We start from the raw sequence: 25,526 nt of genomic DNA on the forward strand, positions 1-25,526 counted from the left end.
CAGAGGGGGAAGAAAAAAGTGCTGTTTCAACACATCCCAATCCTCCTGTCTTATTATTTAATCAGTACCTAATTTGAATTTGAAGGTCAACTAGACCAAATCATATGCTCATTAATATTAAAAGAAAAATCAATTAATACTCAGGTGCATGCACGCCCAAGCTTGTATTCCTTTGGAGCTCTGTAAGTCCTATCATGGATGTTTGGGTGTTTATGAAGTGCGATATCACCTGGCAAAGGATCTCTTAACCCTTAATCTGGTGGCAGACACCATCAAGGTCACAAAATGCTCGAACAGGAGTCAGCCCTGCAAGGAGAACAAAAGAGAAAGGATGAAGTTATATATGAGGAAGCAGAGTCAGGTGTGTGCCAGGGATGAGCATACATGTCCCCAGCCAGCGGTCCCTGGAAGCCTGGCCAAATGAGGTTGGTTCCCAATCCTTCTGGCCAAGTTATTCCTCCTATCTAAATCATTGCAGGGAAAGAAAACATTGTACCACCCATGAAATTCCTCTTGGGCTTCTGCAAGTCTAATTTTTTTCAGGCTTTTGTTCTATTCTTGGTGTTTGTCAGCCCCCTACTAAGGGTTCTCACATGGTGGGACAGAGCTGCCCCCTGTCTTGGATCTGCGTTGGTAGAGTTTCTGGATATACTGTAACACCTGAGTTATCACATGGATTTTAAGAGTCTGAAGTGTGGAATCAAAGTCATAGCCCTCTGGCAGATCAGTGAAGGGGAAAGAACTAAGATGTATGGAGTGTCTCTGGCACTCAATGTTTTACATTTATGTGCAATGTATTCTTCATTTCATGAAAGGGTAACCCAAGACTCATAAGCAAGAGGAAAATGTGTATCTGTGTAGCGGGGGAGAGGGAAACAGCTTTATTACTGTTTATTCCCAGCTGATATTGAAGTGGTATTTACATTTTGATAATCCCCTCCAAAGATAGCATTTTATTCTATTTTTAATATAACAACTATTTATTTTTTCTGCCTATAAGAACAATACATTTTTATTGTAAACTATTTGAAAATGCAGGGGAACATAAAAGGGAAAAGCCTATGACCATTTTTCCTTTAAGAAATAAATTATGAAAAAATATTCCTCATTCTGATTTTTTAGTTAACAGTGCACCATGAATATTTTCCCATGTCTTTAAATATTCCTCAAAGGCATGATTTTTATTGGAGGCGTAATATTTCATCATATGGTTGTCTGAGAATTTACACAGCCAGTATTCTAATGTTAGATTATTTTGTTATTTACAGTTTTCTCTCTATTATAAATAATAAGGAAATGCAGTGCATAGATTTTAAATAAATCTCTGTGTGTTTCTATGATCAGTTCCTTAGAATAAATTCCTCATTTTTTTTTAATTTACTTGGGAAAAGGTTAAAATATTTTTATTGCTTACATTTATTTTCTTATTTTAACAGTAATGGGTGTTTATTATGTGAAAAAAACAAGCAAAATAGAAATGAAAAATATCATCCATAATCTCAATCCTAGAAACAAACATGTATAATATGTGGATATATAAACTTCGTCTGTTTCTAGATTGCTATGGATAGATAGATGGATACATAGATAGATGATAGATAGATAGATAGATTTTTAGAGCACTATTTATTGATTTCAGAGAGAGAGAGAGAGAGAGCTAGCACAAGCAGGAGGAGAAGGGGAGGGAGTGAGAGAGAGAGATCCCAAGCTGACTCTGTGCCAAGCCCAATGCAGGGCTTGATCTCATAACCCTGAGATCATGACCTGAGTAGAAACCAAGAGCCAAATGCTCAACTGACTGAGCCACCCAGGTGCCTGAAACGGTCTTTTAAATACAACATAGATTGTGAAATTATTTCCATGTCTTTTGATAGTCTAACATAACTTAATTGTACATCCCAATGAATGAATAAGTTACTTACCCTTCTTCATTTGAGTCACTTCTTCATTTTCAGCTTTAAATTCTGTTCTGGTCAGGAATATCCTTTAACTTAGTAAATGTTCATGATCATTTTTGTTAAAAAAATGCAATATATGGAAATGCATGCAAATCTTTTTCTTTTCTACAATGAATAGAGTTTACTCCTCTTTTGATTCTTTAAGTAATTGTATATTCGTTGTAAAAAAAATTCAAATGACCAAAGACAGTATATGGAATAGAATTTTTAAAACATAAGCTATCACAGCACCCTGAGATTACTACCATTCACATTTGGAGGGCAGTCCATCCTTTCGTGTATCATTTTCTGCATATAGGCACCCATACAAAATTTTACTTAAGTTGATCATATAATGTGTGATTTTAATGCAACTTCCTCTTTTTTCTTGTTTGCTTACTTCCCACCTTCCAATAATTCAGTGAATAAAATGTACTGATTAAGTATATTTAATTATACTTAAGTATAATTAAGTATATATAATTATATTGTTTTATCCCAACTTCTGGAGTCCAGACTCCAGCTCTACCATGACCTGTCTGACTTTGGGCAAGTTCTTTGTTCTCTGCACCTCACTTCCCTCATTGGGAAACTAGGAATTATAATAACACATCCATCACAGAATACTGAACATTGAGTCAATCCATTTATACATGTCAGGAGAGCCTGATATACAGTGGGAGCTCAAAATTTTTATCCATGGTTAATATATATTTATAAACTTCTTTTATAAATATTGTATCACCTTCTACATACTTTTCTGAATCTGGTTTTGTTGTAGGCAGCAAAACTTTGTGGAAATCCCTCTGAGTCATTTTGTGTAGATCTAATTCATCCATCTTAAAGCTCCTGTGATATCCCATGGCTTGGAAGTACTATAATTTATTCAGCTATTCTTCTGTGATGAGGGAGCACTTTTTCCCCACTTTATTGCCATACAAACAATGCTATATAGATGTCATTGCCCATATATCCTTATAAGCAGTGCTTTTATTTGTATGGGAAAGATTCCAAGAGTGTGAGTTCTTCCTTTGAGGAGTATGTGTTTTTAATAGATACTGCCAAAATGCTTTCCCAAAAAGCTGTAACAATTGGTATTTCCATTGGCAATTGTGATTTTTGTTCTTTTCTAATATTTGCCAGTTCAGTTGGTGGAAAATAATATCTCATTACTTTCAAAAGGTCAGGATTATTATTCCAAATTTGCAGGTAACTGTGGCTTTAAAAGTTTAAGAAACGGTTCTAGTTACCCCAAAGGTAGAACCAGAATTTGGAAACAAAGTCTGCTTAAACCCAAAGCCCATGTTTTGTCCATGACACCATGCTTCTTCCCACATCATGCATTTGGAGCAAGAGGTATTCCTTGCCTGAGGGAGGTGGGATGCAGATAGGTCCAGAGTAATCATCAGCATGCGAAAGACCCAAACAAGGTGAGTAGGGCAGTGAGCTTGAGGCAATAGCAAGGGGAGTCTAGAGCCTACTTACTTGGTCCACATTGCAACCGGTCCTATGATGAAATGTGTTCATAGAACTCTCCCATCTACCCCACCAGATATAAAGTCCAAACTCCTTTGTATAATATTTATGATCTTACCATATAGTCTGGCTCTATATCTGCACATATCCCACTGTGTAACCCAACTCACATGTGTGCGGTTTCCCAAAGCCCACTGCTGTGCAAAGTTCTACCTTGGTTCTTTCACATCTGTTTTCTTTAAGATTCAAAGATTCATTTCCAGTATCTTATCTGTTCATGAGTCATTTACTCCATCATTCCCTTCCTCCCTTTCTCTCCTTCCTTCTTTCCATCAACAATTATCTGAGCAAATATTTTTATAACAAGAATTATATTGGATGATGCAGCGGAAAGACATGCACATTTTCCCCTTTCTTGATTTCTCCCCTCCTCGTTGCATTTCATTCCACGCAATAGTGAACTGTCCTTTCTAGTTTCTTGTCAATTTGTTTGTAAAACTTCAAAGCTTACTGTCACTTTGTATCAATATTAGTTATATACAGGGCTTCTCTAACTCACTAGAATGTCAATATCTGAAAACCAGGTAACCCAGTCTCATTCATTTGCATGCCCTGTTCCAAGCCCAACACAGTGACTTGTGCACAGTATATCCTCAACATTGGATATACACAGCCTATGGTAGAAAATGAGCCACTTATAACTGTCCTAATATCATGGCCATTTTGCCAAAATATTTATTACTTATTTATTATTATTACATTATTAATGGTCCTAATAGAGGGAATTCCCTTTCATAATTCTCCTCTTTCAGAAATGAATTTTCCCCAAAACGTCATGCTAGAAAAACACAAAGGTAAATTCAAAGCAGAGACTTCCCTGTTTTTTCACTTTCATTTGGACAGTTCTCCCCTATCAGGAAAGATCCAAACATTTTGTTCTCTCTATCAGAGAACAAAATAAATTCCTTCTAAATGGTAAATGTATATAGATCATTTGCTATGGTTAAAGCTCATTATTTATGCTTAATTTATGATAAAGCTTTTCCAATAAGCTTTTCTAATGTTTTGATTAAATATGCTTTAAATTGGATTAAATGGGTGAAAGTAGGTAAAATCATTTATCTTCTTTTTAGTCTTAAAAGTGTATTTATCTAATGCAGTTTAAAATATTCTCAGGTGGCTATTGGAAGTCAAGTAGCAGTTGCCTTACAATTATATTTTCATATATATGATTTTTCTTTCAAATCAAGTGTGACTGTAATTATATATTGGTAACATTCAGTTTAGTTCTATGACATCTTGGGAAGCATTTCTAAAAATCTGATGAGTGAGACTTGGAAACAAAATCATCAGATTAGGATATAGGGATTATTTGAGTGGGGTTGCAACCCCTTTCCCCAACACACAATACTGGACCTAAATTTAAGTCCAAATAGGTCTAAGTTAGTATGAGCATCCCTGAGGTCCATTTTCAGATTCACAGCCCTAAAATTTTGTGTTCTTTGGTGCAAGTCATGCAGCCTTTATGAGCCTCAGTTTATTTTGGATTCACAATATCACTGCTGTGTGACTTTAGGTAATTTTTTAACGTTGTGCCTCAGTTCCTCCTCTGTAAAATGAAGATGATAATAGTATTATATCATAAGGTCCAAATATCAACATTGGAAGAAGTTAATTCCAGTCCTCCTGAATGACTTGGAGGCATTCAGGACTTTGGAGGAGGAAGTAATTGCAGATGTGGTAGAAATAGCAAAAGAACTAGAACCAGAAGTGGAGCCTGAAGATTTAGCTGAGTTGCTGTAATTTCATGAAAAGACTTGAATGGCTGAGGAGTCACTTCTCATGGATGAACAAAAAAAAGTGGTTTCCTGAAATGAAATCCACTCCTGGTGAAGACTTATGAAATGACAACAAAGAATTTAGAATATCACATAAATTTAGTTGATAAAGCATAGTAGGGGTAAGAAGACTGACTCCAGTTTTGAGAGAAGTTCAACTATGGGTAAGATGTGACATGTGACAGAGAAACAGTCTATGGAAGAGTCAATTCACATGGCAAATTTCACTGTTGTGCTAGTTTAAAAATTGTCACAGTGACCCCAGCCTTCAGCAACTACCAGCTTAGTCAGTCAGCAGACATCAACTTAGAGGCAAGACCCCCCATCAACAAAAAGATTCTGAGTTGCTGCAAATTCAGGTGATGTTTAACTTTTTTTTTTAACAATTAAGTATTTTTAATTAAGGTAAATACATTGTTTTTTTTAGACATAATGCTATTGCATACTTAATAAATGACAGTGTACTGTAAACATAACTTTTTATGCACTGGGAAATCAAAAACTTCGCTGAACTTGCTTTATTGCAATATTCACTTTATTGCAGTGGTCTGGAACTAAATCCACAATATCTCAAAGGTAGATGGAGCTCATAGAAACAAAGAACAGAACGGTGGTTGCCAGAGATGGGGGATGATGAGTGGGAAAAATGGATGAATTGTTTTTGTTTTTACTTTTTTTACCTTAAATAAATGGAATAAATTTATATTTACCAAAGATTAAAAAAAGTATTCAGATCACATTAGAGTACATCTCAAAGTACCTCAGAGAAAGTAACAAAATAAACTGAAAAAGAAGAGGAAGAAGATGAAGAAGACAACGAAGAGGAAGAGGAAGAGGAAGAAGAAGATGAAGAAGGAGGAGGAGGGGAAGGAAGAGGAGAAGGGGGGAGGGGAGGGAAAGGTGGGGGAGGAGGAGAAGAGGAGGAAGAAGGAGAAGAGGAGGAGGAAGAGGAAGAAGAAAAAAGCAAACAAAGGTCAGCTCCCTTCTTTTACACAATGATAACATATTTTCAGTGAGAGAAACTAATTTTTAGTTCTAGCATCATATGGAGAAAAGCAATATTTTCCAGTGGCCATGACTTCAAGAGAATTTTGTGCCTTTTTATACCCTAGTATAATACAATAGACACAATAAAAACTCAGAGGTTAGCAGTAAACACAGACTACTTCTGGGATCATTTATATCCTTACATGGACATGGTTAAGGAAAGAAAAAGTTTGGGAGTGATTTTTTTTAAAAAAAACACATATACATTACTATTTCAATTAAAAACTAAATGTTGGGGGCACCTGGGTGGCTCAGTGGTTAAAGCCTCTGCCTTCGGCTCAGGTCATGGTCCCAGGGTCCTGGGATTAAGCCCCGCATCAGGCTCTCTACTTCCCTTCCCTTCCTCTCTCTCTGCCTGCCTCTCTGCCTACTTGTGATCTCTGTCTGTCAAATAAATAAATAAAATCTTTAAAAAAAAAAAACAACAACTAAATGTTGTACTTTAAAGGAATTTGAAAGGATTTAAAATTAATTTTGAAGATACGTACTTTGGCTACTGGATGAATGTGACTACACTGAACAACAGAGATCCTGACAGTGGTTCATGTGCAAAGGGATGTGATCATATTCTAAGTGAGCAAAGACACTAGAGAAAGGTTATATTAAAGAATTGACTCCACTTTCACAAGGAGAATCATGGGGCTCTTGCTCAGACATTCCCATGTTTAAATTTTATAGTATTCATCAGGATGTTAATCAGTGTTCTTATAAAAAGACTTCTATAGCCAAAATGTTTGAAACTACAAGATTAGACAGAGTTGAGTAGTTTCTACAGATTTCTCTGTTTTCTCACTTGTCTCAACATGCTCACAGGCACTGAGAAGGTCTGGTGAAGTGGAAGCATATGGCATTTCCCACAATAATTCACCAAATCTCATTAAAAAATGTTTGCTTCTCACTCATTTATAGGTAGACTATTTTTAAATCCAACAAAACATAGTTTGGGAAACAAGTCCACATTCTATCCAAACGAGTTAAGGAACAAAAGTTTTGAATTCAACAAATCATACTCACTATTATAAGACAAAGTAAGCAACGATGGAATTACTTTTTAAAAAATGAGGTCTGAGTTTCTTAAATTTGTGGTAGTACAGTGTTACTGAGGAAACGTTCTTCCAAGTTTCAGAAAAGGATGTAGCCTATCATAGTTTTTGACAATAGATATTTTCATGAGCAGAAATATGTTGTCCTGCCTCATTCCTAATGATTCTTATTGTCATCTATTTCTTTCCACCATGGTTCCCGGGGGGTATATTTATTGCAAGAGACAGAGCGAGTCAGAGGGAAAGACAGAGAGTGTCTCAGAACTGCTGCATTCCTTAACAAAAAGAAAGTAATAACTGGCGAGCTAGTGGTAGAGACTGGAAGGTATTTTAATCAAGTACAAAGGCAAGGTTTCCTAACAAGCATCGTTGGCATTTACTGAAAAGTTTGTCTTTTTATTTCATTTGGAAATTTGCCCTGACATTTTGCGCCAGATGTGTTAAATTAAAGTAGAAAGACAGGCAGAAGGGACAGTAACACTCATATACACATGTGCATACACAAAACAACACATGTACACACATATACACACACACATCGTGTGCACACACTGTGTTTTGAGACCCAAATAAATCTGTTTGGGACAGCCTTTCTCCCAGCTTGATCTATGACTTAGGATGTTACCGTAATAGTGGCAGACTCATCGAAGTCTTTCAAAAACTATTAAACGCCTTCAGTTTACCAACTATCCATAAATGTTGTCTATGCCAACAGTGGTATGAGAATCAGTTCTAAATATTCCCTCCATATTTACTTCTGTTGAAGTAACCTTTCGGTTGACTTCTGTTGACCTCTTCCTCAGAGTAGACAGTTACGGACTTCAGACCACTCTAAGCATCCAGAACTGGGTTTCTCTGGATCCCTCTTTTCAATTTCAGGGGAAAAAGCAACCATATTTTCTCATCCTGCAACTTCCTGCTTCCTGTTTTCTGCTTTCTGGGACTTCGTGTAGACTAGTCTAGAGAACTTGTATCTACAGCTACTCATGTGTTACCTACTATCAGTATTTCCCAGGATCAATGGGAAGACAGGAGTTGCTGAAGCAAACCTTTAGGCCTTCCTCTTCTTGACAACATTTTTTGTCCACGGTCTGAGCCCCTCCTCATTTCCTCTCTAGCACTTCTCCCAAGGTTTAGCCAAAAGAACTTAGCAGACTCTGCCCCCACTTTATTCCGTGAAACATCAATTTTTCTATCTTTAATTCCTTTCCCCTCCTCCTACCTAATGGGTCTCCTCTTTGAACCATACTTTCAACTCTACAATCTCTCTTCTTCATCAAGGGTAAAGAATTTACTTGTGGTCCATAAGGTGACCATATGCCCTGGTTGGTTTTTGTGTTTTGTTTTGTTTTATTTTAAGTACAATTACAACTGCAAAGATTTTATCTTCTTATCAGACCACATAATATGATTTCTGGGAGGAAAATAATAAAAGGAAAAAATTCTTCCTGAGCATAAGCTATCACCCCTTGGGAAACTGGATTTGACTGTTGTTTCCACAAGTTTTCTGCTAGTTTTTCAAGAGGGAAAAAATGGAGGTGAGATGTAAAAAATAATAATCATATTCTTCCCCCACCCCCTCAAAATATCTTAGCTGTCATGTCATCTTTGCTAATTTTTCCTTTATTTTGAAAACGCGTTCAGATGAATAAAGAAATTGTGTGTCCTAAGAGCTTTGCACAGAGATCCTAAATAGGTAGATTTGAATAAATGGCAGTCGGAAAAATATAATGCCCAAACATCATCATCTCTCTTAACTCTTTCAGTGACTCTTTTAGATGGACTATGAGTTAGGTAATGCTAGCTGCTGTAACACAAACGTCAGGAGAAATGTGTTTTCTCACATCCAAAAAGTCCACAGTGGAAGGCAGGGTTCCAAGCTGTCATCCAGGGACTCAAGCTGATGGAGGCTTGTGAGTTCCAGCCTGCAGCCCCCTAGGTCGTCCCGAGTCTTGACATCCAGTCAGCAGCTAAAGAGGAGAGAAAAAGGGTTGCACACAGCAGGGGTTTTTTTTATGGCGGGACTGAAGAGTAGCACCCAGCACTTCTGCCCACTTTCTGTTGACCAGAACTCAGTCACCTGGCCCCGCCTGGCTACAGGACAGATCTTCCTGAGTCCTTCAGGCTTCTCCTTCCCATGTGACTAAGATGAGGGAAATGGATTTGTTGAACAGGTACCCAGTATCTCCTAGAGATGAGTGGTATTATTATTATTACAGTCATTGTCAATATTATTTTTATTTTATGTCCCTGATTTTGTAAATGAGGCAACCAAGGGGCAGAGGGAGAAGGAGAGAGAAAATTCTCAAGCAAACTTCCTGCTGAGCATAGAGCCCAGGATCCTGAGATCACAACCTCAGCCACAATCAAGAGTCGGATGCGCAACCAACTGTGCCACCTGTGCTCTGCTATATTCCAAAGACAGTAATGCCCAGTTCTAATTAATAATAATTTGGGATTTTTGTGTGCCATATTAAAGTTGGATCATGCTATAATTTTTATTCATTCTTTGTATCTTTCCTTATTCCACAATCACAACTTAAAGTGGTTCCCTCAAAAAGGACACCTGTCATGAACAACAGGGTCTTTGCATGTGCTACTAAATGAGCAGATAGCTCGACAGAGGCTCAAACAGAACTCTGATTCATGAGTTTGCTTATTGGTTTTCCTGTTGGCAGATATCTTCTTATATTTGGTCTTGGAATTCAATATTTGAGTTATATAGACAGCTGGTTTTAATGAGTCTAAGGTCAAGTGTATATATTTGAACCCTCTGTGAGTTAGCTAACCTATATAGATTTTAAAAAATGGTCATATTCATATATGGTACTTGAATGTGATCTCATTTCTCAAGTCAACTAAAAGGTGATGGCTCCTGAGGCTTACTGCCATTACCAGACAAAGCAAAATAAACAGATTCCCCCTCTGTCTTGAATTCCTGTAATACCTGCGTGCTTCCATCAAGGTAATAAAGGAAAAAAAGTAAAAAGTGAAAAAAGTAACTGTAAGGTGCACCATGATAAATTCTCCTTGTCCCTCCATTTTTGTCTCACAGAACCTTCTCTCCTATCACTATGTTTCATGCTCATTGTGGCCTTCCCTGGTCATCTTTTTAGGGTGAATTTAGGGGGATCCTTTCTCTACTAAACCTTTATCCCAAGCCCCTCTTATCACTTCATTATACTTACTGCTATCTATAACTTTGTAAACCTCTTTTTCTTTTTTTTTTCCCATACTTGCCCTTTGTCCATCTCCCTCCACTGTAACTTAAATTTCATGGGGTAAAGGACCAGGTCTGTGTTGTTGATCATTTTATCCCTGATTAGTACACAGTCTGGCCTAGAGAAAGTACCAAGTAGCAGTTAAAAAGCATGGGTGTTGAGGGCTTGGGGCTCATTCTGCTGGGCACCTGGCTCTTGATTTCTTCTCAGGTCATGGTCTCAGTCAGGGTCATGGCATTGAGTCGTGCATAGGGCTCTGCACTCAGCATAGAGTCTGCTTGTCCCTCTCCCTCTGCTCCCCCCCAACCATTTCTCTCTCAAATAAATGGATAAAATATTCTTAAAACATGAGGCTTTAAAATATATGGGTGTTTTTATCACCATTAAGAGATACTTACTGGGTTTTAACTTTCTAAGACTTTCTGCAATATAAAGAAGAAAATACAGTTCTTGCCCTTTAAGGAAGTTATAATCTAGACAGAAAAAGGAGATATGTAGGTGTTAGTTACATAGGCAGTATCAGCGAGATCAATAATAGTAGCAGCTAATATTTATCTAACCCTTGTTATACACCAGGTGCTATTCTAAGAACTTTACATGTTTTCATGCATTCCACTCTCACTCAAGATATAAATGCAGCTGTCATTGCATTGGGCAGACCAGGAAAGAGAAGCATGGTGCGGGGAGGTAAGTGGTCTGAGGCCACATAGTTAGCATATAAGACAGCTGACCAATGAGACAAAGCATGACAAGTACCAAGGAAGGATTACACTGAAACATATTATAGGAGCTGGGAGTCAAGGAGCGTCTTTAGCTTGGGATTATCTGTGAAATGAGGGTAGAGAATATGGCATTTGAGCTGGGATCTGAAAGATGCACAAAGGTAATAAATTAGAAAGAAGCTATTCTTATTGAGAAGAGCATCTATGAAAGAGTGGGAGCTGGACATCAGACAACCTATTTTAGGTACGATGAGTAGATCCACATGGTATCATGATAGATCCATCCATCCACTCATTAATTAGTCACTAAATGAGAGCCCCGAATTTCACACTAAGAAGTTTGGGTCAAATCAATATAAAGCAAAAATTTTCAACTATTAAATATTGTTGGGTTCTAAATAGTTTTTTAGTGTGGTGGTTGTTACAAATTTATCATTCTCTTTCTTCCTCTAATTCCTTCTCAGAACATCCTCTCTGATTATCCCTAATTAGACTCTTCTTCTCCTCAGCTATCCCTATTAACATTTGCAGGTGCTTCTCTATAAGCCCAATTAGAATTTCTAGTTTCTGATAGACCATCCTATGGCAAGATGCAGTTTCCCATCTTCATAACTTTAGTCTTCACGTGAACATGTCTTTAGTTATTTGTCTAACTCAAGCTAATACTAAGTTCCCTAGAACAATGCTGTCCCATGGAGATAAATATGAGCTATATATAATTTTACATTTTTTTAGTAGCTACATTAAGGAATAAAAAAAAAAGATGAAAATTGTTTTAATAATATATTTTACAGGGCACCTGGGAAGCTCAGTTGGTTAAGCATCTGCCTTCAGCTCAGGTCATGATTCCAGAGTGCCGGGATCAAGTCCCACTGTGGGCTCCCTTGCTCAACGGGGAGCGCTTGTCCCTTTCCCTCTGCCCCTCCCCACCATGCATGTACACTCTCTCTCTCAAATAAATAAAACCTCAAAAAAATTATAAGAAAAATATATTTTATTTAACAATTATATCCAACATACAATAATTTCCTGTGAAGTTGAAATAAAAATTAATAATGATATATTTTGCATTTTTTTGTACTGAGTCTGTATGACTCAGTTACATGTTTTGCATTTACAGAACATGTCATTCAGACTTGCCACCTTGCAAGGACTCACAGGCCACATGCGGCTAGTGGCTAATGTATTGGACAGTGTCTAGAATTAGCTTGTGAGGAAATAAGTTGCAGTGATGGCTTCTCACTTTAGTCTTGAAGCGTGATTCTTTTTTTTTTTCTTTTAAGATTTTATTTATTTATTTGACAGACAGAGATCACAAGTAGACGGAGAGGCAGGCAGAGGGAGAGGGGGAAGCAGGCTTCCCACTGAGCGGAGAGCCGGATGCAGGTCTTGATCCCAGGACCCTGAGATCATGACCTGAGCCGAAGGCAGAGGCTTAACCCACTGAGCCACCCAGGAGCCCCTTGAAGCTTGATTCCTTAAGAGCTCTTGCCTGCAGGATTTAATACAAGCAGCTGTGATATGACCCGGGCCTTTCTTGACACTCGAGCAAGTTTTTTGTTTTCATTCTATTTTGTTTTGTTTGATTTTTTTATTTTTCTGGGTATATGTGAAGCTTCGAGGAAATTCGGATTTTTAGCGGTAAGATTCAGTATATCCGCTGTTAAAAAGGAAGTGTCTGAAATGGCTCTCCCAGCTTCACTGTTGATCTGCCTCTCACAGACTCAGCCCTTCTCGGAGCTGTGTCCTTCCTCACCAGGTATGAGGTGCTTGCTCTCCCTGCAATGGAAAATCTGTGGGTGGTCCATCTGAGGATATTTATTTTTAAAATCCTCCTCTGAGTGCAAGCTGACTTAGCTACAGAGGAAACATGCGCGCAGATGGGGCTTTGGTTCACAAATGCAGTAGGTTTTAGTGGCGGTTCTTAAGGAGTGGTCCCTGGAGCCGCAGGACCAGCATCACCTGGATGTTCTTAGAAAAGCAATCTCTCAGGCCTCACCCCAGACCTACACCATCAGATGCCCTGGGAGAGGCAACCAGCATCCTGTGCGTTAAAAATCCCTCCGGGGGATCCCAGGGCACGCTAATACTTAAGAACTACTGTGGTTAAGGAAAAAATAAGTAGGAGGCAAAGTATGGGGAAGCAGTGAATGTTTGATATTTGAAAAGGAAAAAAAAAACACATTATTTTCACTCTTCCAGTAAGATTCACTGAAGGATCTATTGACTTGGCCAGCCTTCCTAGCGTAATTAAAATTCACTTTCCCAAGCAACCGTATGAATGAATTTCGCCAACGTAATATGGAGCAAAGGAAACCAGACAGAGAAGAGCATGTATTGTGTACCATTCCATTTATATAAAGTCTGAAAACAGGGACAACAGATAAATGCTGTCGCAAGTCAGAGTGGTGATTTGGGGAGGGGGAGGGGGATGGTTGAAAGGGGGGATGAGCTGAGCTGCCAGGAAGCTGCGTCTGTTGTGTTTCTTGAGCTGGTGCTGGTTACACGAGGATGTTCCATTTGTGACAGTACGGCAAGCTGTGTACTTCATGAATGTTGCACTTTTCTTTATTTATCTTCAATGAAAAGTTGACAATTCCAGGGTTTTTTTCCTCAAAAATCATGAACCATTTTTGGAAGTGTTCAATGATGGAAATGGCATGCACTGTAATTCAGCATCCCCCTCCCCACGTTGTACCTCCTAAATAACAGAGGTTTCACCTTGAAGTGACCTGTTTTGTACTTGTCTGAGCTTGAGGAGAAAAGTAAGCTGCCCTAAGGCTCTCCTGCATCCCCTGTTTCATTAAGGTCCTTCCCCCACTGTTGGTTTCTGCTCAGTGTCAACCTCTTCTTATTCTCAGCTGACATCAGACACATTTGATTATTTTTTTTATTGATTTATTTATGTACTTGAAAGAGAGAGTAGGGGGAGGGGCAGAGGGGAAGAATCTCAAGCGGACTCCCCGCTGAGCGCAGAGCCCCACACAGAGCTCCATCTCAGGACCCTGAAATCATGACCTGAGCCGAAAACAAGTCAGATGCTTAACCCACTGAGCCACCCAGGTGCCCCCAGATCCACCTGATTATTAAGTCATTACAGCAAACTGACCTCAAGCAGGATCCTTCCAAGAAGATCAAGAAGAGCATTTTTAGAAGTCCCCAAAGGAAGAAGTTTCAAGTCCCAAAAGGATGACATGCTTCTGTGGGAACGATGAGTGACAGAGTGGTTATTCTGGAGCAGATGTCCCCTTACATCTCACAACACAAAGAGCCAGTGGGCCACTAGCTGCAGCTACTCATTCGGTCACCTCCATCAGATGTGTCTTCCTCACCAGTGATGTAAGGAACAGTAGAACCCAAGTGTGAGCACAGCAGAGGGGCCAGGGTTGTGACACTGGCCTGAGTAGGACGCAGTGTTCCAGACAGACATACTACTAATCTGACATTGGCTCTGATCCTGTTTGCAAGTGGTGTTTTATCAAGTAAGGCCACAAAACAAGAAGTGACCACAGATGTGTGTTGGAGGGTTATTCAGTCCTTACACTGTAGATCTTTTGGTCTATAACAATAAAGCTACCTCTCATTGTTTCCCACCAATATAAGAACATCAGAGACTGTTGGTTAGTAACCTGTTCTCACTATCGTTTTTGAAAACTGTCACGATAGTTCTGTAGTATAAGCAGAACTAGTCATCTGCCAGTTCCCTCTAGGCCTGCTTCAGATGCTTCTAAAATGTCAACATATTTCCATGGTGTTTGGCAAGTCATGAATTAACTCCCCTCTTTGCAGGGAACTCTTACGGCCATCCTGTTATCAGGGACCCACCAGCAGGCTCCAGGACCCTGCCCCAGTGGATATGTCCATTCGGATTTGTGGAGTCCAATGCCAGTTATTGTTCTGGATATCACCCCAGAGTCCCTTAACATGACTTTATCTGTGCCATCCAAACTGTGACTCCTTGATACAGTTGAAGGACCAGTGAAAATTAACTCCAGAGAATTAGGATGGGGAAAGGGAACCTAAAATTTATGGAAGATTCCATTTTCCACATTCCTTTTGAGACTTAGTTCTGAGGGGCAACAGGAGTATCAACTTGAATAGCTCACATTCAAAACTGAGCGGTGCCTGGCTGGCTCAGTCAGTGGAGCGTGTGACTCTTGATCTCGGGGTCATAGGTTCAAGCTCCACGTTGGGTGTAGACTACTTAAAACCTTAAAAAAAAAAAAAAAAAGTTAAATAAGTCACCCAAACACAGAAATGCACATGTCAGTGTTATGGAGGGAATGCTTGTGTCTTCCCCAAATAGAAATATCCAATGGGGAGTCCTAGCCCCCAGCATGATGGTATTTGGAGATGGGGGCCTTTGCAAGACAACTGGGTTTAGAGTAGGTCTCCAGGGTGGAGCCCTCAGTGGCCTTTTTAAGAAAAGGAAGAAAGAGAGATCTCTGAGTTTCCATTTGCACACACGCTGGTCCACGTGAGAACAGAGTTAAGAAGGCAGCCTGCTGCAAAGCAGGAAGAGCGCCCCCATCTGAGACGAAATCAGTTAGTATACCTTGATCTTGGACTTCTTGCCTCCAGAGATAGAAACAAACAAATTTCTGTTGTTTAGGCCACTCAGTCTCTGGTGTTTTGTTATGGCAACCCAAGAAGACTAATATAGTTGGTCATTACATTAGAAAAATCTATTAAAATTATTTTTAGAACTCATAGTTAAATCTAGTATAAAATAATAGTAGATTAAAGTAAATTATTATATTATTTATTTCTTCCTGGAAATAAAAGAACACTTTTGAGTGAATCCTTAGTATACTTCCCAAGACCCTCTTAAAATCACATTTTGCAGTATTTTGTTTTAACACATTTTTCTCAGTTTATGAGGCAAAACATTGCCTTCATCATACCAATGCCTCTATACACCCCATTTCCTGTAATACCAGATGTCACCTGATTTTTCCCCCACCAGGGTCATATCAGAAAATGAAATTTACTGAACTTGTTTTATTCTGCATGACCAGGCTGTTCCCCTCTTTAACTTTCTCTAAGTTTCTTGGTTCAGTATTTTTCAATCTGTGTACAAGGTTCATGGGGGTGCTGTACGTTTGAAATGCCTATAAAGGTGAGTGTTTTAAAAAAATGGATCTAAAAGAATGCCATGCTTCTAAAGTAGTGTTTGTAAAAAGCACTTTAGAGATGTTTGATGTATCTGTACATGTTAAAATTAGATAACAAATTTGCAAGAACTACAAAGGGAGTGAGGCCCAACTCTCCCAAGTTCTGCAGAAGCGACACTGACTGAGGTTACTGTTATTGGAAGGAAAGTCAGCAAGGAAGTAAACCACTTCAGCAACCCCAAGGACTGGGTCCTCTGGAGGCAACACCAGCTCAAGCAGTTCCTCCAGGTTCTCAGTAATTCCTCAAATAGCTGTCCACTCAAGGAGCATCAAAAGCTTACTACCTTCTTTCCCTTTTCTACTCTTCTAAAGCCACTAGATGACTCATAATGTTTCTTTGTTCTACCCTGTCAGCAGCTTGTGTTTCCTCCCTTCTCTTTCAGTGAATCTCTGCCTTTACACCACTCAAAGCTTTGAAACTTGGCCTATTTTACCATCAAATGCTCCCAGATTAATACATTCCTAAAGAACTAACAGATATCTCTCAGCATAATCGAATATTAATTCTCTCGTGGAAGGTGGAGGTGTCCTATCAGACCACCCTTAGGTCTATTGGCCAACCCACAGATGACTACCCAGGGCCAATCCCTCACCAATCATCTGTGACCCAGCTTTTAGAATTATATGGTGCCAGGCATGGCAACTTCTTTTCCCAACTTTCCCTAGTCAGGGGGCAGGCACTTTCCCCATCATTCCCTAAGTAAAGGCAGCATGGCACAAGAAGGTTGTAAATCAGAATGAGGTAAACATTCACATTTTTGCTGCTGAGTAGTAGGAGACAGGTTAATGACTAGCTTGGCTGTCTTGGTTTGGAGTCTCCAAAAGCAAAATTCTCAGACGAGGATATGGGGGCCAATGGTTTATTTGAGAGGTGGTTCTAGGAAGCACAGTAAGAAATGGAGGGAGAGAACAGCCCAAAGAGGGTACATGAATGAGGGGAACTGGGACTCTATTTCTCTAAAAAGTATAGAGCACATTCAGAATTGTCTCCCAAAGAGTTAAGGAATCAGGTCGTATCTCCTGAATCCTTTGGGGAGTCTCTAGCTGGGTATTATCTGTTGGATACTTCTGGTTCATCCAAGGAAAAATGCCCTCAGAGTCTCAGAAAGGAACCCATCTCCTGAAACCATTTGCTGCGATCTCAGGAGGAGCCCAGTGCGATATTGATGGGGCATTTTCCACCACGAGGCTTAGATAGAGAGAGATCTAAACTCTCTAGACCTCAGAGGTGGGCGTGGGCTGGGAAGATATAAGAGAAAGAAGAGTAGAGTGAATCCAGTATTGGGATACCCAATAGCACAACAACATAGGATTATTTAGAATGGCAGGAAATTGGATTAATTTGAACATCCAATAATAGATACAATGGTAAACTAGCCTGTGGTAGGTCTACAGAGTGAACCACTTTGAGGCCATTCATACTATAGAATTGTATTCAGTAGCCTAGTGGAACACTGAAAAAAAAAATAACTGAGAAAAGTAAGTACATCCATTTTCATTTGGATGGGTTTGTGGGTCCTTCTAGATAGGAGGAGCAAGTAAGTGCTAAGGAGAAGTCATCCAGGTCTTTGAAGTTCCCATGAAATGGATAACTCCCATGAAAGGTTCAAATGCTTGTGTTAGTTTCTAAATACGTCCCTTTACATCACTTGGGCAATAAGACTCGAATAAAGACTGCTCCAAAAGGGTGAGTTTTGACTCAGTCCATTAGGAACGTAGGAAATTCTTCTGGCTCTCAGCAGTATTGCATCCCTGGCATCCCAGCCGCACTCCCCAAGCATCTGGCTAAAAAGAACCTGAGCCCAGAAGTTGAAGCATTTATGAATATGGGGATAGACTCTGTCTACTGCCTCAGCTTCTCCACAAAATAAAATAACTGAGAAGTAAAGGCCAGTCTGTGACTCTGCCCCAGAGTTAGGGTCCAGAAAGCCTTTATCACTTCTCCAAAAGGAATGTTCTTTCAAAGACTTTCCATTATCAGATTGAATTAAAAAGTGTAAATAAAACACTCCCTGATTTATAGATGAACATTTTAATAGAATTACAATTCAGTGTCTACCTAGAACCATAGCTACTCTTCATGCCTGTGGTTTGGTCAGATTTAAAAAAAAAGGGGGGAGGGGAATGTCAAGAAATCTGGCTGTGCAAGGCTTAGCAAGAAAGAGGGAGGCAAAATCAGAAAGGAATCAGAAGGATGGAGGTCAAGGATAGCAGGTCACAGACAACTGGAAACAAGAACAGATTTGCCTTTGTTTACATTGCCAAGGGGGAAAAATTAACTTGATGGAAAAGGGTAATTAAGCATTTCTTTTTCCATCATGGTCCAGCCTGGCTTCATATCCAGCTGTTCTGTTAGACACTGTGATGACTCTTCGTCAAGTCACAGAGTTAACGATGGCCAGTGTGGCACCGATGTCACACAGCAGTACTTCCCCCACCATTAACCTTTATTTTATTAATAGTAAAAATCTCAGAGTGAGAAGAGTCCAACTCAGGTAGGCAGGTAACAAGGGAAGCCTGAATGTTTACAGAGAGGTGTTGTCCTGGTTAGTACTTGGATGGGAGAACAAAGAGATAATTTGAACAAATCAGCAGATTAGCCTTGAAAGGTACTGAGAGAGATTATCTAGCTCAACACCCTCAGTTCCTAGGTGTAGAAACCTAGACATTGTAAGGTGAATGGGTTTTCCTAGAGTTACGAAGCTTGGTATTGTGAATCTAGGATCACAACCCCAAGCCAGCGTCCATCCATCATGATTGGCCCTCTTATTTGCTTGTATTTTCAGTAACAACCTATAGAAAAATAACCCCTCCAATGTAGGAATTAGCTGGTTAACACAAGTTACTGTTTGGAATCTGGTGTGTGTTTTTTAATAGAAACAAAGTTAGTGGTACATGGTGGTAGATTTCCCAGCCCTGCCTCAGAGACGGTTAGTAGTTGCATTCTAGAACTTTGGGAATAATTGGCCCCATTTTAATGGGGGTTAATGATTGCACAATGAAGACAAATGACCGACCACAGCTCAGTCTGGCCTCCCAATGTTTAGGGCAATGTCCTGTCCTATCGACCTGGTAACTTTACAGGTAAATATAGATCAGCCTTGTATGTCCAGCTGCACTGGGACCGAGCATAGTTTAGACCATTGCCCTCTGAATACTCTAGGAAAGTACTGCAGGATACATTTCTCCTATATAGAGGAATAGTCCCTGCAAAGCTTCAATGAGACCATAATCAGCTGTGGAGATGCTAGTTTATGGTGGATAAACATACTGTTCAGATGGAGGAAAAACTACTTTATTCTAATTGCTTCACATAATAAACCAGCGATTCAAATGAGCAGGCCAGGATAAATGTTTTGCTTGGTATAATCGAATCAGTTTACAAGAACCAGAGGAAATCCAGGTGATTGTGGTTTCTGCAAGGTAAGAGACTCGTGGGTGAATGTTTACAGGCTACAGAGCAAATATTTCAGGCATAGGTGTTTGTACGTAACACTTATTTTGTTCAGACCCCTTGGAACTTTTATACCAAAGTGACCTCCTACCTCAACTCTCCATAGTAGTCAGGGGTTACCTTTCTTACTAGATGGATTTTGTACATCCTCTAACTTGAAAATATTTTCAAAGGCAGTTAATCATCCGTTCGGTTTTATACTTTATAGACATTTCAAATTTTGGTCCAAAATGTTGTTTACCAGCTGGATTGTCCTCTTCATTTGTTAAACATACCTGTATATGTTTTTAGCTCTTTTCGCAAGTCAAATCTACCTTAAGAATTCACAAAGTGGGGTGCCTGGGTGGCTCAGTTGGTTAAGAGCTGCCTTCGGCTCAGGTCATGATCCCAGGGTCCTGGGATTGAGCCCCACATCAGGCTCCCTGCTCAGCAGAGAGCCTGCTTCTCCTTCTCCCTCTGCCTGCCGCTCAACCTACTTGTGCTCTCTGTCCCTCTCTCTCTGTGTCAAACAAATAAATAAATCTTTAAAAAAAATAATAAAAAGAATTCAAGAAGTGCTGTCATTGATGAATTCATGGAGTGGGCATCAAATTCTGTAGCTGCTTCTCAATTATAATCCTAAAAACCTTTTGTAAAATGGCTGTTTCACTGGCATTAAGATATAAATATTCTAGTTATTTTTAGTCTTGTCAGGGTCATGGGTCCCTATGAAAATATGATGGAAACTATCTCCTTCTAAATAAGTTAATATGACAATATATGTACACATTTTACATATCAATTTATTCCTCTAGAATATATCTAGGAGTTAAGAACTAAGTTCTTAATTAAGGTTAAGAACTTTTATTGTAAGGGGACATTTTCAAAAGAGATAGTACCTATTTTGATTTACAATTTAGATGTTTATTAAAAATGCAATAGTGGGGTACCTGGGTGGCTCAGTGTGTTAAGCCTTTGTCTTTGGCTCAGGTCATGATTTCAGGGTCATGGGATGGAACCCCACATTGGGCTCTCTGCTCAGCAGGGAGCCTGCTTCTGCCTGACTCTCTGCCTACTTGTGATCTCTTTCTCTGTCAAATAAGTAAAATCTTTTTTAAAAATGCAGTAGTTTCATTGCTTATCATCACATCTTCAATCTATACTTGTATTGTTTTATATAGACATGGTGTAATTGACTACATTAAAAATTACCTGCTTTTTAGAATTTATGTTTTTTAAAATTTTAATCTATTTTAACTACTCTTAAACCTTTTTCAACTTTCTAAACGAGAAAATTTTTTTTACTGTATGGAAGGTTCTTTTTTATTCTTGTTAATCTTAAAAGATAATCTATCTTTAGAACTTTGGCTCCAACATTTGACTTAATATTTGCATTTGAAAAATTTTCTAATAGAACATTGACCTTAAAGATTTTGAAAGTCACAGTCTGCATATATATTTAATTCCAGTTCTCTGCTATTAAAATAACATTGACTGAATCTCAGAATTAGGTGGTAAGTCCTTTACATTTTTTGAATATTACCAAATGATAAATTTTGGAATTAAATAAAATATGAATTTGAGGGGCTGCAAGAATTTAGTATATACAATTATATTTTTCATGGTAGTTTATAGAACTTACATAGAAAAATAAGCTTTTTTAGTGACCATATATACTCAATATGTGTTCTTTCTTATTATGAATAATGATTTTATATATATATATATATATACATACAGTGCAGTGTTCATCACCTCCTAGTCAGAAAAGCTCCACTGTCATTTCAAACCCACAACTAAGTCTAACATAATAAGATCTATGATTTAAAACATTCAGGACCATATCCAGTCTTGCCAAAGTTCAAGTGACTAGGAATTCAAAGAGCCCTTTGAAAAGAGAGAAACTTCAGTGGAAACAATCTCATAACCACATGGTCATGTGTGGATGCTGTCATGGGCTTCTAGCTTTTATCCTGTTTTATTGTTGTATATGCAAGTGGAACCATTTCAAATACAAAACAAAAGCACTTGTGGATTTGGTGATGGGTCAGGTTGATAGGAAATACTTGGCATCACAGAAAGACATGTATTTGTGTCCACAGAGAATGTGCTCAAACATTATATGTCTAGGATGTATATATATATATATACATATATATATATATATATTCCTTTGTAGATTTTATTTCTAAAATTAGGACACATTCATAAATTAATAGGGTACTAAGGTTCATTTGGTAGCATTTTTTTTTTCCTACCTGCACGAAGTTAATAGTGAAAATGACAATTGATGGTGTCTTAGATTCAACAAAACATTATATATAGATTAGAACATATAAGATCTGAAGGCACCTTAGCAATGTTAAAACAACTCTCCAAGGAAATTAAAACTGAAGGGTCAATTAATTTGCTAGAAAGACAGATTTTGGTGACAGTCCAGAGATTAATTTTTCAAGTATTTTCACTCATCTTATGTGAATCATTAGACCATAAATCCATAAACCCAATGTAAATCACTTTTTAAAAGACATTTTTTATATAATATTTGATGCATGGAACATAATGTTTATGTAAATTATAAAGCATAATGAATTATTGTTGAGTGTAAATGAACACATTTTAACTACATGCAAAAAAATCTTGGATAATCTTAAAACATTAATGTTGAGAGAAATGAGTATTGCCCAAGCCTGCATATCAAATGATGCCATTCTCTATAAATAAGTAAAATTTTCAAAATTAAAATTGAGCCTGATTCATATAGTAACTTTTTAAAATCATTGTTTACTTTCAGTCTTAATGTGAACAAAAGTATTCAAGGTTTGTTGTTTTTGTTTTTTAAAATCGACATGTTAGAGCCAAAATTAAAAAGGCATGTTTTAATGGGAACTGGTTTAAAACAATTTGACTAGAGTGAGAGAACAGTTTGGAAAATGTATCTATGCTCAGTTTTGCTTCCAAATTTGGACTTTGAAACTTATTGTCACTCTCAGAAAGAAATAAGAAGCTGTGCAGATAATTAAACATTTGCCTTGGGGGAATTATTTGCAGTTAATTAAAATCATACACTTTGGGTGTATGCTTGCTTCACTGGTTATTAAATTTGAATCATATGTTAACTACCCAGGTTTCTCACTTGTCCATCAAATGTTGCTTGTGGCAGGTTCAAGAAACAAACTTTCTCATAATATTCCAAACTGCATTGTTTGAAACGACCTCCTTGTTGGGGGAGGAAGAGAGGGAAAAGGAATAAGGACACAAAGAAAGAAGGATTTGAGACTCCATCTATTCAGCTCTGTTCAGAGTGACAGCTCAGTGGAGCAACGTGAACTCAGTAGAGAACCCATTTGTAATGGAGGTCTCAGTCTGCCATCCCCAGTGTGCTCCATGGCCATATGCCTACCGTATTAGGTCATGGCTTTTAGATATCTTTAGATTACCCACTCTTATAGCTGCATGAAAAATATCCCCTAGATTGTAACCTCTATGAGAGCAGAGTCAATCACTATTGACTCCCTAGCCGCAAGAAGTATCTGGCATAGGGTTGGCCCTTAATAAATACTTTTGAATGAATGAAAGGCCCATTTTCTGTCTTCCCACCGACCATTCACATGCTCTTTCTGATGGCTTTCTAAAGAGCCTACAGAGAGCCCTCAGAAACCAACAAGGAATCCCGTGTAGCCTTGGAAGAGTCCATGGTCACTGAAACCTATTTGGCCACGTTATTTCCTGCAAGTATATCCTGTAACAAAAAAATAAAACGTGAACTTATACTGATTTCACATTTAAATGTACTATACGAGGGAGAGGATGAAATTGCACAGAACAGAAGGTTTGCATTCCCCTTTGCTATTGTTCTACTGGTAGTGTTCCTCAGGAAGATGAACTTAATTACAGCTGGATTTCAAAACTCTACATCTGGCTCTTTCAAGGACTCAAGGCTCCCATATATGAACAATTGCAGTAATGGATGCATTAAGAACATTAAAATTGATATTCCTTTAATCTCCTCTATTATGCCTTCCTTTCATATCCTTTTTCACAATTCTCCAAGGACTTTCACTAATGCATAAAGGCCTGCTTATATTTTCTTCTTTGTTGCAAAAAGATAACCCAACCAAATTTCTATCATCCTTACCTTTGTACACTTTGTACAAGACCTCTTCTGCAGTACTTTAGGATTAGCTTAGTTATTGATAAAAATATTTAAGTATTCTAAGGGTATTTTCTAAAAATAATCAATTCCATGCCCCAAAGATAGATATATCATGACAGTGCTGGCAGCTGCTCTGTTTTGCAGTTAAAAGTGCTGACTAGAGGTTTTGCTTATTTGTTTTGGCAGATTCTGCAAAGGACGACAATATTGTAAAAGACAATGAAGTGACAGATCATTCTGTGTGTGACCAAGATCAACCTAATGGTAAGTCGTGAGGTCCTTTTTTATTTGTTTTCTTCTTCCGAGAAACATTATATTTTAAAAAACAGATTTTAGTTTTTTTGGGGGAAAAATGGTATCTGGTAATATTTTATTAGCTATGAATGTCAAGTGACTGGTAGCTGCCAAGTTTAGAAAGGAAATTTGCTCTCCACAATCCTCATCACTCACTATTTTTGTACCAGGCTGACTTTATTTTTGTTACCTGCCTAAGCTCTATGGGCATTGGGTTTGCAACTACAGAAATGAAGAAATGATAATAATGAGAAAAATGGGACTCCTATAGACAATAGAGCTAGGTGATTAAATCTACATATCCTTGGAATACAAAGAAGAGAGACTACAACAAACAGAAATGAAACAATCTTTAGACAAATAACAGAAAAGTAGTTTTCCTAATGTAAACCAGTTTCTCCACCCAAAACACAAGAGTACACGTATTTATAGACAACAGTACTGAAAACTCAAACAGGAACAGAAATCTACAAAGCCTCATGGACTTTCTGAAGATCAGTGATAAAGAAAGGCTTATAAAGCATATAGGAAAATCAGGTTGCAAACAAAATCAGATTTTCCTTAGCTTTCTTTCTTCTTCCACAATTCTAAATACTAGATGAAATGGAATAACATTTCCATTGCTCGAAAGGACACAGTTTCTATATTTAGTGAAGTTATTACTCATACATGAAGTCAGGAGTAATATTTTCTCAGGGATACATAGATTAAGAAAATATACCACCCAAGTATTCTTCCGGAACAAACTAGCAGAAATCCTGTGCAAAAACAATAAATATAGAAAGGAAGGAAAAAGTCAAGACTGAGAAAGGCACACTTGGAAAGGCATGTGTGATAAGAGACTCATTAAATGTATGAAAACGTTGAAATAATTGCTTCAAAATTAGTATCAGAATATCTTAATTAAATGTGTGCTTTTATCTTTGAAAAATATATGTTGTTTTAAAATGAGAAAGAAAGAGGAGAGACTTCTGCTTTCAGCAATGAAAGTCTAAATAACTTAAACCATTACTCTCCTTGAAGATGACTAGGAAAAGCTGCACCAAAAACGAAAAAAAAAAATTTATGGAGTCTGTTTATAGGCATCAAAGAGCTAACAAGATAATGAAGAATTTTCAGGCTACATTCTGGGAGAAAACAGATATCCAGAGATGTGAATTCAGAACTTGAAGCTGTTTTTATCTT

General features: G+C 38.2%; 1 protein-coding gene across 1 annotated transcript in view; it reads left to right on the forward strand.

Annotated features, from left to right (window-relative positions):
* MACROD2 (mono-ADP ribosylhydrolase 2) overlaps positions 1–25,526 on the forward strand; it is a 1,971,347-nt gene that overhangs the window by 1,872,380 nt on the left and 73,441 nt on the right. Inside the window, exon 14 of the mRNA XM_044263475.1 lies at positions 24,234–24,311. Within this exon, the coding sequence (XP_044119410.1) occupies positions 24,234–24,311 (78 nt within the window). The remainder of the gene's footprint in view (positions 1–24,233; positions 24,312–25,526) is intronic.

Source organism: Neovison vison, chromosome 8, assembly GCF_020171115.1.
Source record: "Neovison vison isolate M4711 chromosome 8, ASM_NN_V1, whole genome shotgun sequence".
Lineage (NCBI taxonomy): Eukaryota > Metazoa > Chordata > Mammalia > Carnivora > Mustelidae > Neogale > Neogale vison.